The sequence below is a fragment of the Phocoena sinus genome, chromosome 6, assembly GCF_008692025.1.
Source record: "Phocoena sinus isolate mPhoSin1 chromosome 6, mPhoSin1.pri, whole genome shotgun sequence".
Taxonomy (NCBI): Eukaryota; Metazoa; Chordata; class Mammalia; order Artiodactyla; family Phocoenidae; genus Phocoena; species Phocoena sinus.
Window position 1 is genome coordinate 66,939,047 of NC_045768.1, and position 24,062 is coordinate 66,963,108.

Genomic DNA, 24,062 nt, shown 5'->3' on the forward strand with positions numbered 1-24,062 from the left:
GCACAGGCTCCAGATGCGCAGGCTCAGTAGTTGTGGCTCACGGGCCTAGTCGCTCCGCGGCATGTGGGATACTCCCCGACCAGGGCTCGAACCCGTGTTCCCTGCATTAGCAGGCAGATTCTCAACCACTGCACCACCAGGGAAGCCCCCTATCAGTATTTTTGAACGTCTTATTTTCCCAAAAAATTTCCCGCAGAGTTTAGTCCCATGACTTAGGCATTGTATTGAATATCTCAACCAGTCATCTTTTGCCCTAGGAATCTGTGGTTTATTAGTTTATGGCATTTTTGAACCATATTCTCCACTTCTCCAGTCTGTGTTCCCAGTCAGGTCTGAGATAATCACTTTGCATTATTTCTTCAGGTCACCCCTAGACAAATTAGAACAGACACATACAGTAATTTGCTAGGAAAGTTTGTTCTGCTCTCTCTCAAACCAGGAAGGATTCCTTACTGGGAACATTGGCTACTGCCACTATATGAATTATACTGTTTTAAGATTCCTGGCTTTAAGATGGCTAGTGTGCTGAGAATAAGGTGGGGAAGGGCAAATAAAAACTTCACAAATCTGTTATCCAGTTTTTAAGTTGCTTTTTTCTTGGTTCAGCATTTTCTTTGTTACTGTAAAATTTTGAATGCTCTCTAGAGTTTTTGCAACATTGGTTCTAACAGTTTCTGCTATTTTTCCTCCATGTTTCTGCAAGAGTGCTTGGAGCTGCATACTCTCCATTTTGCTGGTGTCACTCATTGCATTCATTTATAAATGCTAGCTTTCCTGGATATAGTATTCTGTTTTGGCAAGGTTTTACTTTGAGCATTTTGAATATGTTATCTCATTGTCTCTATCCTCCATTATTTCTGAAGAAAAGTCAGTTGCTAATCTTTTTGAAGTCTGTTGGAAATGATGAGTCGTTTTCTCTTTTGTTTTCTAAGAATTTCTCTGTGTCTTTGGCTTTCAGCATTTTTACCATGATGTGTCTTTTCGTGGATCTCTCTGTTTATAAATAGTACTTGGAGTTTGTTGAGCTTCTTGGATTTGTAGATTAATGTTTTTCATTATTGTTTGGTAGTTTTTTTTTTTTTTTCGGTACGCGGGCCTCTCACTGTTGTGGCCTCTTCCGTTGCGGAGCACAGGCTCCGGATGCGTAGGCTCAGCAGCCATGGCTCACGGGCCCAGCCACTCCGCGGCATGTGGGACCCTTCTGGACCGGGGCACAAACCCATGTCCCCTGCATTGGCAGGCGGACTCTCAACAACTGCGCCACCAGGGAAGCCCATTTGGTAGTTTTTGACCATTATTTCTTTGAGTATTTTTTTCTGTTCTTATTCTATTGCCTCTCGTTCTGGTAGTCCCTTTATGCTTATATTGGTGCATTTAGTGGTGTCCATTATTCCTCTGGGGCTGTTAATTTGTATTATTCTTTTTTCTTGATATAGCTTCAAGTTTTTTGTTCTTATTCCTGTCAGTTCATATTAAATGTTGAGCTCTTCTAGTGAGGTTTTTTTGTTTGTTTTCATTTTAGTCACTGTGCTTTTTAGCACCAGAATTTCCATTTGGATGTTTCAAAACAATTTATATTACTTTATTGGTATTTTCCATCAGATGAGATATTGTCATTTTAACTTTTTAAAAACGATATGATACTTTATAAAACATGGTTTTCTTTTACTTTTAAAATATACTTATAATGCCTCTTTTGAAGTCTTTGGGAAGGCTGGTATCTGGATCCTCTCATGGGCAGTTGCTATTGCTTGCTTTCTTTGCTTTGCATGAATGACACCTTTTTTTGCATGTTATAATTTTTTTGCTGAAAAATGTACATTTCAAGTTATATGCTAGGAGGAGTCAATTCAGCACCGTGGCAGAATAAAAAGCTAGCTTTGTCTTTCCCCTTCAATCTACAACTAGTAAAACATCCAAAACACAACAACGAAGCCTCTGTCCAATATATCAGGTTGCTGGAGAATTCCACACATCTGTGCATCTAAAGGTGGGTGGACTGGAACACATGGAGGAGGCCAAACCAAGGGAACAGCAGAGGCATGCTTGAAGTCCTGGTCCATCAGCCATGGCAGCTGAGCCCACAACCCCAGAGAACGTGGCAGTGGCAGGGGACGTGGTGCACATGACTCAAGCCTCCCAGCCACATGGTTACTACAGCTACAAGTAACCGTGCAGCAGTGGTAGTGGGGCCTGGTACCCCATTCCTCCAGCTGCTAAGGCACCCATTACTCCAGCCTCTCACATGCACATCTACAGCTGTGGAGCTTTTAACACTGGACACCATAGAGGCACCCGCAGGACCCTGGCTCCCCCTTCCCTTTCCCCCATGATAGTGGAACCTTCAACTTTGGATCCCAGGTGAGGGAAGAGCCCACCATCCAAGGGCCCCAGGCAGCAGCAGCTGTGACTGGCAGAAGCAAGGTACCAATGACCCCAGAGACAAAAGAAACAATAATGAATGCACAGGGCCACACCTCTGACAGAGGCGATAGAACGTGGAAAGTGCAGACTCTCAAATAGAATCAGAGGCAACTCAGGTAAGAGAAACCCAAAACTTGTGCTATATCACTACCTACTGGAAATCGAAAGAAAGACCTCTAATTTCTAACCTGTTGAATTGCTAGTATCAAGCAGAAAGGTGTTCCTTACTTCACGTGCACCAGCAGAGGAACAATTTATCAAGCACCATGAACAACCACAGTAACATTGTACCACAAAAAGAAAGTGACAATTCCACATAAATTAAACTTAAAGTCATGGAACATTGCAATCTGATTGTTAGAGAATTCAAGAGAGTTGTCATGAAGAAACTCAACTAGCTACAAGAAAACTCAGAAAGGGTGTTCATTGAGCTCAGGAATAAAATTAATGAACAGAAGGAATAATTTACCAAAGAGGTTGAAACTAAAAGAAAAGAACCAAGGGGCTTCCCTGGTGGCGCAGTGGTTGAGAGTCCACCTGCCAATGCAGGGGACACGGGTTCGTACTCCGGTCTGGGAGGATCCCACATGCCGCGGAGCGGCTGGGCCCATGAGCCATGGCCACTGAGCCTGCGCGTCCGGAGCCTGTGCTCCGCAACGGGAGAGGCCACAACAGTGAGGGGCCCGCATACTGCAAAAAAAAAAATAAAAAAATAAAAAGAAAAGAAAAGAACCAAACCACAATTCTGGAGCTTAAGAATTCAATAAATGAGATGAAGAATGCATTAGAAAGCATTGGATATAGAGCAGACCATAGTGAAGAGAGAATTAGTGATGGACTTCCCTGGTGGCACAGTGGTTAAGAATCTGCCTGCCAATGCAGGTGATGCAGGTTTGAGCCCTGGTCTGGAAAGATCCCACATGCCTTGGAGCAGCTAAGCCTGTGCGCCACAACTACTGAGCCTGTGCTCTAGAGCCCTTGAGCCACAACTACTGAGCCTGCATGCTGCAACTACTGAAGGTGGCAAGCCTAGAGCCTCTGCTCTTCAACAAGAGAAGCCACTGCAACGAGAAGCCTGGGCACTGCAATGAAGAGTAGCCCCCACTCGCAGCAACTAGAGAAAGCATGCATGCAGCAACGAAGACCCCACGCAGCCAAAAATAAATAAATAAAATATAAATAAATTTTTAAAAAAAAGAGAATTAGTGAGCTCAAAGATAAAAATCTTGGAATGATACAGTAGAAGAAGAAAGAGGATTGAGATATAAAAAAATGAGGAAATTCTACAATAGTTATTCAGCTCTTTTAGGAAGGGCAGCAATAGGGTAATGGGTACTCCAGAGGGAGAAGAGAGGAGAAGGGAGCAGAGAATTTATTTATAATAGCTGAGAACTTCCCAAACGTGGGGAAGGAACTAGATACAAGCCCATGAGGCTAAGAGAACACCCAAACTGCCTCAATGCAAAAACCTTGTCCAAGACACATTATATTAAAGTTGTCAAAAGTCAATGACAAAGGAAGATTTTGAAATTCAGCCAGGGAAAAAAAGATGGTAACCTACAAAGGAACCCCCATTACTCTATCAGCAGATTTCTGAAACCCTACAGGCCTGGAGGGAGTGGAATGACAAGCTCAAAATACTGAAAGATTAAAAACTATCACCCAAGAATACTGTGTCCAGCAAAGTTACCATTCAGATATGAAGGAGAAAGGAAGATTTTCCCAGATAAATAAAAGCTCAGAGTTCATTAAAACTAGACCTGCCTTACAAGAAATGTTGAACAGTACTCTTCTACCAGAAACAAAAAGGCAAAAGTACACAAAAGTTTGAGCAAGGTGATAAATAGAATCAGAAAGCTGTAATTATTAGAATTGGCTTTTAAATGCTTTATTATAGCATAAAAGTTAAAGGGGGAAAAGTAGAAAAAATAACTGTATCTACTTCAATTTGCTAACAAACTCTCAACGTATAAAGGGATAATTCAAGACAACAAAAACAAAAAGGGAAGCGGAAAAGGATGTAATCTATATATGTAAATGAAGATAAGATGCTATCAACAGAAAAAAGAGTACTTTATCCATGAGACGTTTTAGAGAAAACTCACAGCAATCACAAAGCATAAATCTAGAGCAGAGACATGAAAAATAAACAAGGAGAAAACTGAGAAAAAAATCATAGAAAACCAAAATGGCAGACATAAACACAAAGAAAAAGAAATGATGGAGATATAGAGCAACCAGAAAACAAAAGGTAAAATGGCAGTGACTAGTTATCATCTATCAATTATAACTCTTAATGTAATTGATTGAATTCACTAATCAAAAGACACAGAGTGAATGGATGCATTATAAAACAAGACTCAAGTATACGTTGTTTCCAGGAGACTCATCTCAGCTCTAAAGACAAATGTAAGGTAAATGTGAAGGGACTGAATATGATACTCCAAGCAAATGACAACCAAAATAAGTGGATGTAGCCATACTCATGTCAGACAAAATAGACTTCAAGCCAAAAAAGGTAACAAGAGACAAAATTGAACAGTATATAATGATAAAAGGGACAATTCATCAAGAAGATACAATATTTATATATGCATCTAACATAGAAGCACCGAAATATATAAAACAGTTATTAGTAAATCTAAAGGGAGCAATTGACAGTAACACAGTAATAGTAGGGGACTTTAACACGAGCAATTGATAGTAACACAGTAATAGTAGGGGAGTTTAACACCCCACTTGCATCAGTGGATAGTTCATCCAGGCCAAAAGTCAACAAGGAAACAGTGATCTTAAATGATACATTAGACCAAATGGATTTGATAGATTTGTACAGGGTATTCAGTCCAAATGCAGCAGAATGCATATTCTTCTCAAGTGTACATGGAACTTTCTCGAAGTTAGACCATATATTGGGACAAAAAACAAGTCTCAAGAAATGTAAGAAGATTGAAATCATATCAAGCATCTTTTCAGTGGTATGAAACTAGAAATCAACTACAAGAAGAAAGCTGGAAAAATCACAAATATGTGGAGAATGAACAACATGCTACTAAGCAACTATTGGGTCAACAAAAAATCAAAGGAGAAATCAAAATTTATTTGATGATGAATGGAAAGGAAAATAGGACAAACCAAAATCTGCTGGAGGCAGCAAAAAGAGTACTAAGGGAGAAGTTTATAGACATTCAGGCCTACTTTAAGAAACAAGAAAAATCTCAGTTGAACAATCTAACCTTATGTCTAAAGGAACTGGAAAAAGAATAACAAATGAAGCCAAAAGTCAGTAGAAGGAAAGAAATAATAAAGATCATAGTGGAAATAAATTAAATGGAGACTAAAAAGACAATAAAAAAATCAATGAAATTAAGAGCTGGTTCTTTGAAAAGATAAAATCAACAAACCTTTAGCTAGACTCATTAGGGAAGAAAGACAAGGCTCTGGTAAATAAATTTGGAAATGAAAGAGGAGGAATAACAGTGGATACCACAAAAATACAAAGGATTATAAGAGCATATTATGAACAGCTATATGCCAACAAGTGGAGCAACCTAGAAAAAATAGACAAATTTTTAGAATCATACAGCTTCCAAGACTGAATCATGAAGAAATAGAAAATTTGAATAGACCACATAACTAATATAGAAATTGAAACAGTAATCAAAAAGCTCCCCAGGCCTAGACAACTTCACAAGTGAATTCTACCAAACATTCAAAGAAGATTTAATACCTATTCTTCTCAAACTCTTCCAAAAAACTGAAGAGGAGTCAATGATTCCTAACTCAGTTTATTAGGTCAACATCACTCTCATAGCAAAACCAGACAAAGACAACACACAGAAAAAAGAAAATTACAGGCCAATATCTTTGATGAACATAGATGCAAAAATTCTGAACAGAATATTAGCAAGCCAAGTAAAACAATACATTAAAAGAATCATCACTGGGCTTCCCTGGTGGCGCAGTGGTTGAGAGTCCGCCTGCCGATGCAGGGATACACGGGTTCGTTCCCCGGTTCGGGAGGATCCCACATGCTGCAGAGCGGCTAGGCCCGTGAGCCATGGCCTCTGAGCCTGCGCGTCTGGAGCCTGTGCTCCACAACACGAGAGGCCACAACAGTGAGAGGCCCACGTACCACAATAAAAAAAAAGAATCATCACCATGATCAAGTGGGATTTATCCCAGGGATAGAAGGAGGTTTCAACATCTATAAATCAATCAACGTGATACATCACATCTACAAAAGGATGAAGACCATATGATGACCTCAATAGATGCAGAAAAGGCATTTGACAAGATTCAACACCGGCTTTTGATAAAAATTCTCAACTAAATGTTTATAATAGTAACATACCTCATCATAATGAGAGCTGTAAATGACAAGCCCATATCTAACAGCATACTAAGTGGTGAAAAACTAAAAGCTGTCTCTCTAATATCAGAAACAAGACAACAAGACAAAGAGGCCACTTTTGCCACTCTTATTTAACATAGTATTGGAAGTCCTAGTATTGGAAGTCCTAGCCAGAGCAATTAGGCAAGAAAAAGAAATAAAAGGAATCCAAATTGGAAAGAAAGGGGTAAAACTGTCACTGTTTGTGCATGACATGATTTTATATAGAGAAAACCATAAAAACTCCACAAAAAAGGCTATTAGAAAAAATAAATACAGCAGAGTTGCAGGGTATAAAATCAACATACAAAACTCTGTTACGTTTGTATATGCTAACAATGATCTAGCAGAAAGAGAAATTAAGAAAAGTCATATTTATAATCACAACAAAAAGAATGAAATACATCGGAATAAATTTAACCAAGGAGGTGAAAGACCTGAACACTAAGAACTGTCAGACCTTGTTGCTGGAAATTGGAGAAGACACATAAATTGAAAAATATTTTATGCTTATGAGTTGGAAAAATTAGCATTGTTAAAATACCCATACTACCTAAAACAATATATAGCTTCAGTTCAGTCTGTTTCCAAGTCACAAGGACATTGTTCACTGAAATGGAACAAAAGTTTCTAAAATTTATAATGGAACCACAAAAGACCCTGAATAGCCAAAGCAATCCTGAGAAAAAAGAACAAAGCTGGAGGTATCACAGTCCATGATTTCCAGCTAGACTACAAAGCCATATTAATCAAAACAGCATGATATTTTCAGAAAAACAGATACATAGATCAATGGAATAGAATTGAGCACCCAGAAATAAACCAACACATATATGGGTAATTAATATACAACAAAGAAACATATATATATAAAGACATTATAGCCTTTTCAATAAATGGTGTTGGGAAAACTGGACAGCCACATGCAAAAAAATGAAACTAGACCACTGTCCCACATCATACACAAAAATCAACTCAAAATGGATTAAAGACTTAAATGTAAGTCATGAAACAATAAAACTCTGAGGATAACATAGGCTTTATGTGCTTTGACACTGGTCTTAACAGTGTCTTTCTGGGTACATCTTTTCAGGCAAGGGAAACAAAAGCAAAAATAAACAAATGGGACTACATCATCCTAAAAAGCTTCTGCACAGCGAAGAATACCATATACAAAATGAAAAGGCAATCTACTGAATGGAAAAGACATTTGCAAATGATATAGCTGATAAAAGGTAAAATCCAAAATATATAAAGAACTCATACAACTCAAGAAATAAACAATCCAATTAATAAGTAGGCAGAGGACCTGATTAGACATTTTCCCAAAGAAGACATACAGATGGCCAACAGGCACATGAAAAGATGTTCAACATCACTAATTATTAGGGAAATGTAAATCAAAACCACAATGAGATATCAGCTCACTCCTGTTAGAATGGCTATTATCAAAAAGACAAGAAATAACAGGTGCTGTTGAGGATGTCAAGAAAAGGGGAGCCTTAGATAGTCTTGATGGGAATGTAAATTGGTGCAGCCACTGTGGAAAACTGTATGAAGAGTCCAAAAAATTAAGAATAGAGCTACCATATGATTCAGCTACCCCATGTCTGGGTATTTATTCAAAGAATATGAAAACACTAATTCAAAAAGATATATGCACCATTATGTTCATTGTGATATTATTTACAATAGCTAAGATATAGAAACAACCTGAGTCCCCATCAACCACTAAATGGATAAAGAAGATATGGTATACACACACACACACATACACACACACATATGCACAGAGTAGAATACTACTCAGCCATCAAAAAGATGGAATCTTGCCATTTGTGACAATATGTATGGACCTTGAGGGTATTATACTAAGTAAAAGAGTCAGATGGAGAACTGTGTGATTTCACTAATATGTGCAATACAAAAAGGAAACAGACAAAAACCAAAATAAACTAAAGAGAGACAAACACATAGATACAGAGAGCACAGTAGTGATTACCAGGGGAAGTTGTGGTGGTGGGGGTGAAATGGATAAAAGGGGTTAACTGTATGGTGATGGATGGAAACTAAATTTTTGGTGGTGAGCATGCTGTAGGGTATACAGAAGTAGAAATATAATGTTGTACACATGAAACATATAATATTATAAACCAATGTTAATAAAAATAAATCTAAAATAAAGTAAAAAGAAAAATAACTTTTTCAAAGCAAAAAATGTTAATAAAATAAAATTATATACTGTAGCAGTTTGGGGTTTTGTTTTTTGTTTTGTCTGTTTGTTTGTGTCTGTTTTTGGCTGCACTGTATGGGTTGTGGGATCTTAGTTCCCCGACCAGGGATTGAACTCGCACCCTCAGCAGTGAAAGTGTGGTGTCCTAACCACTGGACTGCCAGGGAATTCCCACTGCAGCAGTTTTGGATACTGGCTCCTCACTGCCATAACATCAGGGCTTGTTGACGTTTGCTCATTGTTTTTTTAATGTTTTCATTGGGCCATTTTAGGAAATCTGTTTCCCATGCTGTTAACAGTCTCTCATGGTTGCTTTTCATAAAGCACAGACCTGGACATGTGCACATTCACCCTGTGATTTTAGCAGGGCTCTCCTTCACTGTCTCTTCTCTTGATTTGTCTGTTCATGTGTCTGTCTCTTGATTTGTCTGTTAATATGCTTGTTTGTTAATGTCTGTTGGTATCACACCCAGCTGTTGTCCTCCAAAAACTGATGACTGATTAGATTCTTCTGTTGTTTTTGTCAATATCCTGGGACACAAATTGCTCCACAGTCTAATCTAATTAAATCTTGGCCTCTCCATAGGGTTTTTAAAAAATTGTGTTTAAGTAATATAACATAAAATTTAGAATCTTTTATCATTTTAAGTATACAGTTCAGCAGTGTTAAGTATATACACATTGGTATGCAACCAAGTTGCAGAAACATTTCATCCTTCAAAAGTGAAACTATATTCAAAAACAACTTCCCATTTCTCCTCCCCCCAGCTCCAGGCATCCACTAGTCTGCTTTGTGTCTCTATGAGATTCTTCATATAAGTGGAGTCATACATTATTTTTTGTAAGTGGCTTATTTGGCTTTCCATAATTATCTCAAGGTCCATCCATGTTCTTTCATATGTCAAAATTTCCTTCCTTGTTTATTGTGGTAAAAAACACATAACATAAAATTAACCATCTTAACCATTTTTAAGTATACAGTTCAGTAGTGTTAACTATATTTACATTGCTGTGAAAGAGACCTCCAGAACTTTTTTGACTTCAAGACCTGCAACTCTGTTTTTTAATAACAACTGCTTAGTGCTCTCTTACCCTAGGCCTTGTTAACTACCATTGTATTCTGTGTATCTATTAATTTGACTACTTTAGATACTTCATATAAGTGGAGTCATTTGGTATTTGTCCTTTTGTGACTGATTTGTTTCATTAGGCATAATGTCCTCAAGGTTCATCCATGTGGTAGCATGTGACAGGCTTTCCTTTCTTTTGGGGGCTGCATTGTGCTTCATTTTATGTGTATAGCACGTTTTGTTTATTCGTTTGACGTTTAGGTTGCTGCCACTTGGCTATTGTGAATAGTGCTGCTACGAACACGGGTTTACAGATATCTCTTCAAGACCCTGCTTTTAGTTTTTTTAAATGTATACCCAGATGTGGGATTGCTGGATTATATGGTGGTTCTGTTTTTTATGTTTTGAAAACCACCCCCCCATACTGTTTTTGAGAGCATTTTTACAGTCCCAGCAACACACAAATGTTCCTAATTCTTCGCGTCCCAGCGAACACCTGTTATTTTCTGCCTTCCCTTCCCTTCTCTCATTTCCCTTTCCTTCCATGTTTCCTTCTCTCTTTCTCTCTTACATCCACCTACACACCCACCTATATATCTATCATTACTCTTTTTTAATAAATGGGAGTTTAAGAAGTAATTCTTCTTAAATTCTTCTTATAAAACAACAGTTTACATATCTTAAAAATATTTTATTGCTAAAAACAACTAGCTGTCATCTGAGCCTTTAGCAAGTTGTAGTAGTAACATCAGATATCATTCATCACAGGTCACCATAACAAATATAATAATAATGAAAGAGTTTGAATTACCAAAGTATGGCACTGAGACATGAAGTGAGCAAATGTTGGAAAAATGGCATTGATAGACTTGTTTGATGCAGGGTTACCACAGTCCTTCAATTTGTAAAAAAATGCAATATCAGTGAAGTGCAATAATGGGAAACATGATAAAATGAGATATGCATGTACTCACAGTGCTATCTTGGCTGAAAGCCAATATTTTTATCTTCAAAAGTTCATTCTAGTTACTGCAGGGAGAATATATGAGGTATGGGTGCATTGCTAGAGTAGATTTTTAGTGCTTGACCTAAAGCTTGTGCTTGCTTTTGTACATAATGAATGTATAGTGTATTTTGGGGTATCCTCTACTTTTAGATAAAATATTTATTTAATATTTTATGAAAATAAATTTTATAATATATTTTTGAGAAAAAATATTTTTGAAAAAATGTATATCAGTTTTTCTTTTTTAACATCTTTATCGGAGTATAATTACTTTACAATGGTGTGTTAGTTTCTGCTGTGTAACAAAGTGAATCAGCTATACATATACATATATTTCCATTTCTCCTCCCTCTTGCATCTCCCTCACACCCTTCCTATCCCATCCCTTTAGATGGACTCAAAGCACCCAGCTGATCTCCCTGTGTCATGCAGCTGCTTCCCACTAGCTATCTATTATACATTTGGTAGTGTATATATGTCCATGCCACTCTCTCACTTCGTCCCAGCTTACCCTTCCCCCTCCCTGTGTCCTCAAGTCCATTCTCTACATCTGCATCTTTATTCCTTGTACATCAGTTTTAAAATTGTTTCAAAATGAACAAAAGATTTAGAGAATTATCAGGTGGAAAAGACCAACTTTGAACTTTAGGTGAAATTTCACCACAATCAAGTGAACTCAGCATGATCTGAACCTGAAACATTGTAAAATTATTTTTATTTTTTTGCTGCACCATTTTTTCTTCTCGAGTGTATCTGCATTTAAAGTTGAGGAAATAATAAAATATCTATTTGTTTTGAGTAATATTTAAGTAAATGAGCTCATTTACTTAATGAAAAAGTTAAAAAGTAATTAACTTTTTTCATTGTATAATACTTTATTGTAATTTTAATAAGTAAATTTCTACATAGATTTTCAAGTTTATTAGCTTCAGATTCTTAACTTTCACACCAGGAGACGATGATACTTTTACAGTTTCTGAAAAAAGTAACCTGTGACTGGTGTAAAATTTATTGATTGTATTAACATTTTTTAATTTAATGAAAACAAAAATAAAATTTAAAGCACTACTGATTTTTCACTGTTATTTTGTGGATTAAATATAACAGAGTTTTAATTTTATTTGTTTGATATTTATTATATTTGTGATATGAGTGCTCTAATTTTAGGCCTTTGAAGACAATTTAATCGAAGCAAGGAAAGAAATTGAAGTATCACAGAGTAAATATAATGCTCTATCATTACAGTTGAATAATAAACAGACTGAACTTATCCAGAAGGATATGGATATTACCCTGGTCAGGCAAGTATACTCACTCCTTAATTTAACATTTTAGAAATGTCCTTTGTTATGCAGAATGCCAGCATTTTTGTTTATTATTAACACCCTAAAATGACAATATATGTCTTCTGTGAGTACTTATGTTTGTGCATTGAAACTATCTAGAATTAACACGGACAGTCAGGGGTTTCACAGGACTGAAAAGAATCATGCTCAAAGAGTAGCCTTGGTTCAGTTTTTAACAAGGAGGATGCATTCATTCCTTGTTTCCTTCTAAAATTCCTACCCATGCATTATGTAATACTATTGTTATAATGAATAATAAATGAATGATCCAGTTTTGACGTTTTATTTTATTATGTTCTAAATAGTTTTAGTTTGTGAAATATTCTTTCTATATCAAAATAGTTAATTTTGTAGCACTACTCATAAAGTGGAAGTACTTGAAAAACTTTTTAAGTGTTTTGAAAGATGTTAAACTACCTATTAATTTATTTTATAATAATCTTTATCAGAAAATATTGTTAGAACAGATCATAAATATATATATACACATATACATACATATGTTATACATATATACACATGTATGTATGTGTGTACATTTTAAAATTTGAACTAATTAAAATAAATCGTACAAAGTTTATCACATACCTGTATAAGCACAATTTCATTCTCTGAAATATGTCATATATTTTTATATGTAATATACTATATATATAATGTTTATATAGATATGTAATTAACATTATATATAATTATGATATACATAAATATTTATATATACTTAATATTTATTTTTATATATACTGTATTACAATATATATATTGGGGCAGGATTTTTTATTGGGTAATAGATTAATACAAACTGTTATATATTTATATATAATATATAGTAATTTATATTATATATGTTTTATTATATATAAAAATATATAAGCATTATATGTTATAAATGAAAGCAAAAATCCATTGTGTCACATTTTAAAAATCTTTTTACCATGGGGTGAGGAAAATTATTTCTTTACAGATGATAGACTTTATGCACTCATGGTATAATTTTTTTAAGCCAGTAATTTGATGGAAGGCAAAAAAGTAATTCTAAACAGTAATAGAATCTTAGTTTTAGAAGCAATCTAAAAATTTTTAATTATTCCTATCTTCTTCCCTATAAAAAAGCTGTTAGCCTTTGCTTGATACTTTTAGTTTATAAGTTTCTCAGTACTCTTCAAGACTGTTCTTTTTATTTTGTTCAAATTTCTAGATTGTTTCATATATTTAGTTGACATTTGCCTTTTTATAGTATGCACCCATTTGTATCCTGGGTCCTTATCTAGAGAATCTCAGAAGCAGTCTAATCAGTTCTGTAGTTCAGACCTTCAAATAATAAAAGATAACTTTATTGATAAATTTTTTTATTAACTTATTAACTGCTTCTGGTTCTCATAATTTTTCATGTACATGTTTTACAGACGTTATATTGTTTTGGGTTGCCTTTCTTTCTCTTTTTTTGTTAGTAAAAATATGTAATATAAAATTCCCAAGTAAATGGTTAAGTGGAATATTATACAGCTGTAAAAAAGAAAAAGGCAGCTCTGTATATATTTACACAAATCCTCCAAATAAAAAAAAGTGAAAAAAGCAAGCTGTAAAAAAGTGTGAATAGTTTGCTACTGTTTCCTTTAATAAAGCACATTTGTATGTGCACAGACTTCTGATAGAATACAGAAGGTAAGGGGGCTTCTGGAGAGGGGCTGGGGTTTGGGGACAGGTAAGACAGGGAGACTTCTTCATTAAATGGTCTCTTGTAACCTCTGTACATGTGGCCTCTTAAATTTTAAAACATTTTTCTCAATTCAAGGACTCCCAAGGGTTGTACTCTGGCTATGAATGTAAATGAAAGCTGCTGGGTTAATTTTTCTACTGAGCTCTTGGATAATCATTAAAATATCAGATAAAAATAATCTCTGTTTTGGAGCTGTAGTCTCAGCATCAATTAGTATTATTGCAGGTATTACATAAGGAAGATTTACTACAGTTTGCGTTAACATTATCTTGTGTTCCTTGCAAAAGTTCCAACTGAGTGGAGGTCAGGCAAAAGGAAATTAACCTGGGCTTAAAATGTGCTCACTGGTAATCCAGGCAGTTTACTAAGAGTTGACTGTAGTTCAGTCTAAATTTACCAGGGAACTCTCATTATCTGCCAACACCACTCTCTCAAGCAGACTGCCCAAACAGCTGCATTTCAGCCCTCTTCATTGTAAGAATGAAACACAGCCGGGCATATTTTTCATCTCTTGTAAGTGTCTCTACTTTTCTTCCACTCTCAGTTGAAAAGACCTACATCTAACATGTTTGGCTTTTTTTTTTTTTTTTGGCTACGTTGTGTCTTCATTGCTGTGTGCAGGCTTTCTCTTCTTGTGGTGAGCAGAGGCTACTCTTTGTTGCAGCACGCGGGCTTCTCATTGTGGTGGCTTCTCTTGTTGCAGAGCATGGGCTCTAGGTGCGCAGGCTTCAGTAGTTGCAGCATGCAGGCTCAGTAGTTGTGGCTCATGGGTTCTAGAGCACAGGCTCAGTAGTTGGGGCGCATGGGCTTAGTTGCTCTGCGGCATATGGGGTCTTCTCAGACCAGGGATGGAACCCGTGTCCCCTGCATTGGCAGGCGGATTCTTAACCACTGCACCACCAGGGAAGTCCCTACATCTAACTTTTGATCTTGTTAATATATTTTCAGGTTGGCTATATTACAAAATTCAAAAAGTAAAATTTATGAAAGAACAATAATTTGAAAGATCACTAAAAAAAACTTGTACAGTAAGCTATAAACTCACCATATTTGGTTATCCTGAGCATTAAATCTTTTGACTATTTTTACAAATGGGTGTTATGACAGCATAACATTGTTTTTCCTGCATTATATGAAATAACATTTAAGAATTAAATTCCCCTGAGATAATAAAAAACCTTTTTAGAAGAAGTATATGTATTCCACCTTCCAGTGTGATATGGTGTCCAGATATCAAGGACATCTAAATAAAAATAAAATCTTGGAGAAGTTAAATGCTAATATTTTTCAAAAATATTCTAGGCAAATTGTACAGATTAAGGAATGAAAATCACATTTAAGCCAATCCACGTGGTTTAAACTACTGTTGCTATCACTGGGCTATTACAGTTACAATTCCACAACTTTTGTAATGTGACATAATGTGAAGGGGAAGCAAAAACCACCTCAGTTTTCCAGCTCTTTGGAGAGATCTGGGGCAAAGCAATCAGAATTCAGTAATAGGATTTTCTCAGCTGAACTAAGGACAGAGAATAGACGGTATGAGTCAACTCCCTGGCTGACTGTTACCTTTGGCCAAATAAGGAAAATGTCTTCTACAGCCAAAGGGAGATGAGAACCTCAGTAGGTGGATGGATTTCAGATTTGCACTAAAATTGACTTCATTTGGGATGCGGAAGCATCTAGGTGAAGGCCGGTTAATTGATAATTGACATCTCCTCCCAGTCTCTGCTCTCAGACACTGAGTTGATTATGCTTCTTAAATACTTTATGAACTCCATCCTGATCTCTTCCGGTCATCCTTAAGATTTGAGTGCACCAGCTTCAGCTTGTTCAAGGGTGGCGCCGAAGCTGGGTTTGCTTTGTCACTTCCAGATCCTGGTTTATGGTGTGCACTCAACAGATATTGAGTATCCTGTAAAAACTGCTGCTGGACGAAGCAAGAATACCACATCTCAGTTTCCTTCAGGTGGCTTGGGATGTCAGCATTGAAGATGATCACCACCCCATAAGAGTCCCTCATCAGGGCTGGCCAGCAAGACTCGCACATTGGATTGCCACCACAATCCCAGAGCTCAGATTCATACCCCGTGCATTTGTTGTTCCTGGAAACATATGGGTTCTCAAATTCCAGGATCCTCATTCCTTGGGTTGGGCTGTATTCGGCAATGTCAGAAGATTTTGTCAGGAAGTTGGCCCAAACGGTTTTTACACTCTCACAGGGCCCCACAAAGAGGATCTTGGCCTTCAGCATTGCGGTCTGCTGCCCAAAGACCTGCCAGAGCACACCCAGGTGCTGCCGGAGCCCTTGCTGCTGTCAGGGCAGAGCCTGGGTTGCCTTTCTGAACGCATTCCATCTTGTCAGAGTTTGTATCATCAATATTCTTCTTAAAATATGGCACCTGTAACTACATAAAATATTCCAACAAGACCTTTCCATTTTAAAGTATGATGATTTTAAACTATTGGATGGAACATGCGGTCCATTCTAGGGTACACTGCAGTGTTATGTGAATGGGATTTGAAAAATTATGTTTTCTACTAAATTTTGCACCTGCATTTATCTGTATAGTTGAATTTAGTGTACTGCAAGAACTATAAGATGCAGTAAATAAGGCAATGATATCCATAGATGGACATTTTCTTACAAGATGGTAAAAAGATGAACTCTGTGTAATTTTAAGTGTTTGATTATAAGGACTCAAAAAGGAGGAGGTAATAGCACAGAGCTGGAAGATTTCAGAGGACTTTGACTCAGACCATCATTATAGGGTAGTAGTTGAGATGTCTTCAGTGTTTTTCCTGAATTGTTTGAATAATCATTTTCTGAATGCACTACATGTCTCCTTCATTTTTATTTCTTGTGGGTGTTGCACATGTGTATGGTGGTTATGATATACCAGCATTACTGTACTGAATCTGTATATTGTGCAAAAGACATACCAAGCCATAATTATCTGTAGGAAAAGTAGTCTAGGCACTTTCTTATTTGGATATACTTTTACTTGTTGATAAATGATGGAGTTGACCTAGCTTTATTTCTTTATGGGTTTATTTCTTTGAATTCCTAATTATTTGCATATTTATTGAATAATTAATCTGTGTTACACATTGTGCTATGGAATATTGCTGTGAACTACCACAAGTGATTTTTACCTTGCGTTAGAATATAAATTTAAAAAAAATAAATAATATACATGTCTGTAACATATATAGAACATCTTAGTATAAACCTAGAACTTGCATAAAAGTCAGTAACCAGTTAAGTTGCCTAACTAAAATTTTTGCCTGACTGGTAATGATTCAACAGTTACGTGGAGAGTGAGCTAAATGAATAGCTTAACTTCCATTGAGAAGGTGGGCTAATGTCAATTGATTTGGGAATTTTTCTTAGAAATTAGTTGTGAATCTCTGAAAAGCAATGAAAAAATAAAGGTCAAGACAGAGCAGTTACAATTTTGGTGAGGAATATCATCAAAGTCAGAATCCTGAAATTGGACTAATGCATCTGGATTGCTTGTGTTCCTAGGCACTTAGCAGAAGCAAGTGTAAATTAACTCTGGAGGATAATAAAGCAATTCTGTCCTCAAATTATGTCTACAATTTTACAAACTAATGTCTAGCACATAGTCAGACATATCAAGTATGTGGTAAAGCAATAATAAAAATTAAAAGATGTAAGAACTGGAGGAGATTGGTTCAAGATGGCAGAGTAGAAGGACATGCGCTCACTCCCTCTTGTGAGAGCACCAGAATCACAACTAACTGCTGAACAATCATTGACAGGAAGACACTGGAACTCACCAAAAAAGATACCCAACATCCAAAGACAAATGAGAAGCCACAATGAGATGGTAGGAGGGGCACAATCACAATAAAATCAAATCCCATAACTGCTGGGTAGGTGACTCACAAACTGGAGAACAATTATACCACAGAAGTCCACCCACTGGAGTGAAGGTTCTGAGCCCCACGTCAGGCTTCCCAACCTGGGGGTCCGGCAACAGGAGGGGAAATTCCCAGAGAATCAGACTTTGAAGGCTAGCAGGATTTGATTGCAGGACTTTGACAGGAGTGGGGGAGAGATTCCACTTTTGGAGGGCACACACAAAGTAGTGTGTGCATCAGGACCCAGGGGGAAGAGGCAGTGACACATAGAAGACTGAACCAGACCTACCTGCTAGAGTTGGAGGGTCTCCTGCAGAGGCAGGGGGTGGCTGTGGCTCACCGTGGGGACAAGGACACTGGCGGCAGAAGTTCTGGGAAGTACTCCTGGGCAGGAACCCTCCCGGAGTCTGCCATTAGCCCTACCAAAGAGCCTGTAGTCTCCAGTGTTGGGTTGCCTCAGGCCAAACAACCAACAGGGAGGGAACAGAGCTACACCCATCAGCGGGCAAGCGGATTAAAGTTTTACTGAGCTCTGCCCACCAGAGCAACACCCAGCTCTACCCACCACCAGTCCCTCCCATCAGGAAGCTTGCACAAGCCTCTTAGATAGCCTCATCTAGCAGACGTTAGACAGCAGAAGCAAGAAGAACTACAGTTCTGCAGCCTGTGGAATGAAAACCACATTCACAGAAAAACAGACAAAATGAAAAGGCAGAGGACTGTGTACCAGATGAAGGAACAATGTAAAACCCCAGAAGAACAACTAAATGAAGTGGAGATAGGCAACCTTCCAGAAAAGAATTCAGAATAATGATAGTGAAGATGATCCAGGACCTCCGAAAAACAATGGAGGCAAAGATGGAGAAGATGCAAGAAATGTTTAACAAAGACCTAGAAGAATGAAAGAACAAACACCTAGAAGAATTAAAGGACAAACAAACAGAGGTGAACAATACAATAGCTGAAATGAAAAATACTCTAAAAGGAATCAATAGCAGAATAAGTGAGGCAGAAGAACAGTTAAGTGATCTGGAAGACAGAATGGTGGAAATCACTGCCGTGAACAGAATAAAGAATGAAAGAAATGAAGACAGCATAAGAGACCTCTGGGACAACATTAAACCCACCAACATTCACATTATAGGGGTTCCAGAAGGAGAAGAGAGAGAGAAAAGACCCGAGAAAATATTTGAAAAGATTATAGTCGAAAACTTTCCTAACATGGGAAAGGAAATAGCCACCCAAGTCCAGGAAGTGCAGAGTCCCAGACAGGATAAACCCAAGGAAAAACATGCCAAGACACACAGTAATCAAATTGCCAAAAATTAAAGTCAAAGAAAAATTATTATAAGCAATAAGGGAAAAATGTCAAATAACATACAAGGGATCTCCCATAAGGGTGACAGCTGATTTCTCAGCAGAAACTCTACAAACCAGAAGGGAGTGGCACGATATATCTAAAGTGATGAAAGGGAAGAACCTACAACCAAGATTACTCTACCTGGCTAGGATCTCATTCAGATTTGATGGAGAAATCAAAAGCTTTACAGACAAGCAAAAACTAAGAGAATGCAACACTACCAAATAACTCTACAACAAATGCTAAAGTAACTTCTCTAAGTGGGAAACACAAGAGAAGAAAAAGACCTACAAAAACAAACCCAACACAATTAAGAAGATGGTAATAGGAACATACATATCAATAATTACCTTAAATGTGAATGGAATAAATGCTTCAACCAAAAGAGAGAGGCTCACTGAATGGATACAAAAATATGCTGTCTACAGGAGACCCACTTCAGACCTAGGGACACATACAGACTGAAAATGAGGGGACGCAAAAAGATATTCCATGCAAATGGAAATCAAAAGAAAGCTGGAGTAGCAATACTCATATCAGATAATACAGACTTTAAAATAAAGAATGTTACCAGAGATAAGGAAGGACACTACATAGTGGTCAAGGGATCAATGCAAGAAGTATTTATAACACTTATAAATATATTCACCCAACATAGGAGCACCTCAATACATAAGGCAACTGCTAACAGCTATAAAAGCGGGCATCAACAGTAACACAGTAATAGTGGGGGACTTTAACACCTCACTTACACCAATGGACAGATCACCTAGGCAGAAAATTAATAAGGAAACACAAGCTTTAAATGACACAATAGACCAGATAGATTTAATTGATATTTGTAGGACATTCCATCTGAAAACAGCAGATTACACTTTCTTCTCAAGTGCACACAGAACGTCGTCTAGGGTAGATCAAATCTTGGGTCACAAATCAAGCCTTGCTAAATGTAAGAAAATCGAAATCATACCAAGGATCTTTTCCAACCACAACACTGAGATTAGAAATAAATTGCAGGGGAAAAAACTTAAAAAGCACAAACAGATGGAGGTTAAAGAATACATTATTAAATAACCAAAAGTTCACTGAAGAAATCAAAGAGGAAATCAAGAAGTATCTAGAGACAAATGGCAATGAAAACATGATGACCCAAAAGCTATGGGATGCAGCAAAAGCAGTTCTAAGAGGGAAGTTTATAGCAAAACAATGCTACCTCAAGAAACAAGAAAAATCTCAAACAATCTAACCTTACACCTAAAGGAAGTAGAGAAAGAAGAACAAACAAAATCCAAAATTAGTAGAAGGAAAGAAATTATAAAGATCAGAGCAGAAATAAATGAAATAGAAACAAGAAAACAATAGCAAAGATCAATAAAACTAAAAGCTGGTTCTTTGAGAATATAAACAGAATTGACAGACCTTTAGCGAGACTCATCAAGAAAGAGGGAGAGGACTGAAATCAATAAAATTAGAAATGAAAAAGGAGAAGTTGCAATGGACACTGCAGAAACACAGAGCATTATGAGAGACTACTACAAGCAACTCTATAGCAATAAAATGGACAACCTAGAAGAAATGGACAAATGCTTAGAAAGGAATAACCTTCCAAGATGGAACCAGGAAGAAATAGAAAATATGAACAGACCAATCACAGGTAATGAAATTGAAACTGATTAAAAATCTTCCCACAAGCAAAAGTCCAGGGCCAGATGGCTTCACAGGCGAATTCTATCAAACATTTAGGGAAGTGCTAACACAGATCCTTCTCAAAAGCTTCCAAAAATATTGCAGAGGAAGGAACGCTCCCAAACTCATTTTACGAGGCCATTGTTACCCTGATACCAAAACAAGACAAAGATACTACAAAAAAAAATTACCGACCTATATCACTGATGAATACAGATGCAATAATTCTCAACAAAATGATAGCAAACAGAGTACAACACATTCAAAGGGTCATACACCATGATCAAATGGGATTTATCCCAGGGATGCATGGATTCTTTAATATACACAAATCAATCAATGAAGAATAAAAACGATATGATTATCTCAAGAGATGCACGAAAAGCTTTTGACAAAATTCAACACCCATTTATGATAAAAGCTCTCCAGAAAGTGGGCACAGAAGGAACCTACCTCAACATAATAAAGGTCATATGTGACAAACCTACAGCAAGGATCATTCTCAGTGTTGAAAAACTGAAAACATTTCCTCTAAGATCAGGAACAAGACAAGGATATCCATTCTTGCCAGTATTATTCAACATAGTTTTGGAAGTCCTAGCCACAGCAATCAGAGAAGAAAAAGAAATAAAAAGAATACAAGTTGGAAAAGAAGTAAAACTGTCACTGTTTACAGATGCCATGATACTATACATAGATAATCCTAAAGATGTGACCAGAAAACTACTAGAGCTAATCAATGAATTTGGTAAAGTTGCAGGATACAAAATTAATGCACAGAAATCTGTTGCATTCCTATTCAATAACAACAAAAGATCAGAAAGAGAAATTAAGGAAACAATCCCATTTACCATTGCAAAAAAAAGGAATAAATCTACCTAAGGAGGTAAAAGACCTGAACTCAGAAACCTATAAGACACAGATGAAAGAAATCAAAGGTGATACAAACAGATGGAGAGATATACCATGTTTTTGGATTGGAAGGATCAATATTGTGAAAATGACTATACTACCCAAAGCAATCTACAGATTCAGTGATATCTCTAGCAAATTACCAATGACATTGTTTACAGAACTAGAACAAAAAATCTTAAAATTTGTATGGAGACACAAAAGACCCCAAATAGCCAAAGCAATCTTGAGTGAAAAAAACAGCTGGAGGAATCCGACTTCCTGACTTCAGACTATACTACAAAGCTACATTAATGAAGACAATATGGTACTGGCATGAAAACAGAAATGAAATATAGATCAATGGAATAGGATAGAAAGCCCAGAGAGAAACCCATGCACCTATGGTCAACTAATCTATGACAAAGGAGGCCAGGATATACAATGGAGAAAAGACAGTCTCTTCAACAAGTGGTGCTGGGAAAACTGGACAGCTACGTGTAAAAGAATGAACTTAGAACACTCCCTAACACCCTGCACAAAAATAAACTCAAAATGGATTAAAGACCTAAATGTGAGAGCAGACACTATAAAACTCTTAGAGGAAAACATAGGAAGAACACTGTTTGACATAAATCACAGCAAGATGTTTTTTGATCCACCTCCTAGAGTAATGGAAATAAAAACAAAAATAAAGAAATGGGACCTGATGAAACTTAAAAGCTTTTGCACAGCAAAGGAAACTATAAACAAGATGAAAAGACAACCCTCAGAATGGGAGAAAATATTTGCAAACGAAGCAACGGACAAAGGATTAATCTACAAAATACATAAACAGCTCATGCAGCTCAATATTAAATAAACAAACAACCTAATAAAAAAATGGGCAGAATACCTAAATAGACATTTCTCCCTAAAGGACATACAAATGGGCAAAAGGCATATGAAAAGATGCTCAACATCACTAATTACTAGATAGATGCAAATCAGTACTAAAATGAGGTATCACCTCACACTGGTTAGAATGGGCATCATCAGAAAATCTACAAATAACAAATGCTGGAGAGGGTGTGGAGAAACGGGAACCCTCTTGTACTGTTTGTGGGAATGTAAATTGATACAGCCACTGTGGAGAACAGTATGGAGGTTCCTTGAAAAACTAAGAAGTACCGTATGACCCAGCAATCCCACTAGTGGGCGTATACTCAGAGAAAACCATAATTCAAAAAGAAGCATACACCCCAATGTTCATTGCAGCAATATTTACAATAGCCATATCATGGAAGCTTCCTAAATGCCCATCAACAGACGAATGGATAAAGAAGATGTGGTACATATATACAGTGGAATATCACTCAGCCATAAAACGGAACGAAATTGGGTCATTTGTAGAGACATGGATGGATCTAGAGTCTGTAATACAGAGTGAAGTAAGTCAGAAAGAGGAAAACAAATATCATATATTAATGCATATATGTGGGATGTAGAAGAATGCTAGAGATGAACTGGTTTGCAAGGCAGAAATAGAGACACAGATGTAGAGAACAAATGTATGGACACCAAAGGTGGGGGAAAGCAAGAGTCGGGGGTCGGGGTGGGATGAATTGGGATTGACATATATACACTAATATGTATAAAATAGATAACTAAGAAGAACCTGGTGTATAAAAAAATAAATAAAATTTAAATTTAAAAAACTGGAAAGATAAATACCTAGTTATTTGCCTACATATGAGTAATTAACATAGCAAGCCCCAAAAAAATTTATAGAAAGATTTCTAAAATTAATACATGGATTTAGCACACTTGGTAGATACAAGCTCAGTGTAGAAAATTCAAATGCATTTTTTATGCCAGCACAAAAATTAGGAAATAGACTTAAAAAGAATATAATTTATAATATAGGTAAAAATATGAACAGCAAATATAATGAAAGATATGTGTTACCTTTATACAGAGATCTGTAAAACATTATTGAGAGAAATAAAAGTCTAGTATGTACAGATAAATACAGAGTTCATGATTTGCAAGACTCAGTATGATAA

At 36.7% G+C, this 24,062-nt stretch overlaps 2 protein-coding genes across 8 annotated transcripts in view; one reads left to right on the forward strand and one right to left on the reverse strand.

The window, feature by feature from the left end:
* The window catches only part of CNTLN (centlein), a 331,161-nt gene that overhangs the window by 110,684 nt on the left and 196,415 nt on the right, over positions 1-24,062 (forward strand). For 6 of the 7 annotated variants that reach the window (XM_032635110.1, XM_032635111.1, XM_032635112.1 and 3 more), the window contains exon 6: positions 12,294-12,427. In XM_032635110.1, the coding sequence (XP_032491001.1) occupies positions 12,294-12,427 (134 nt within the window). The remainder of the gene's footprint in view (positions 1-12,293; positions 12,428-24,062) is intronic. The other variant, XM_032635113.1, reaches the window with a different exon arrangement.
* LOC116755522 (intraflagellar transport protein 22 homolog) lies at positions 13,525-17,363 on the reverse strand. The gene has a single exon (XM_032635117.1). The coding sequence runs from the start codon at positions 16,444-16,446 to the stop codon at positions 15,961-15,963; it is 486 nt and encodes a 161-aa protein (XP_032491008.1). The 5' UTR covers positions 16,447-17,363; the 3' UTR covers positions 13,525-15,960.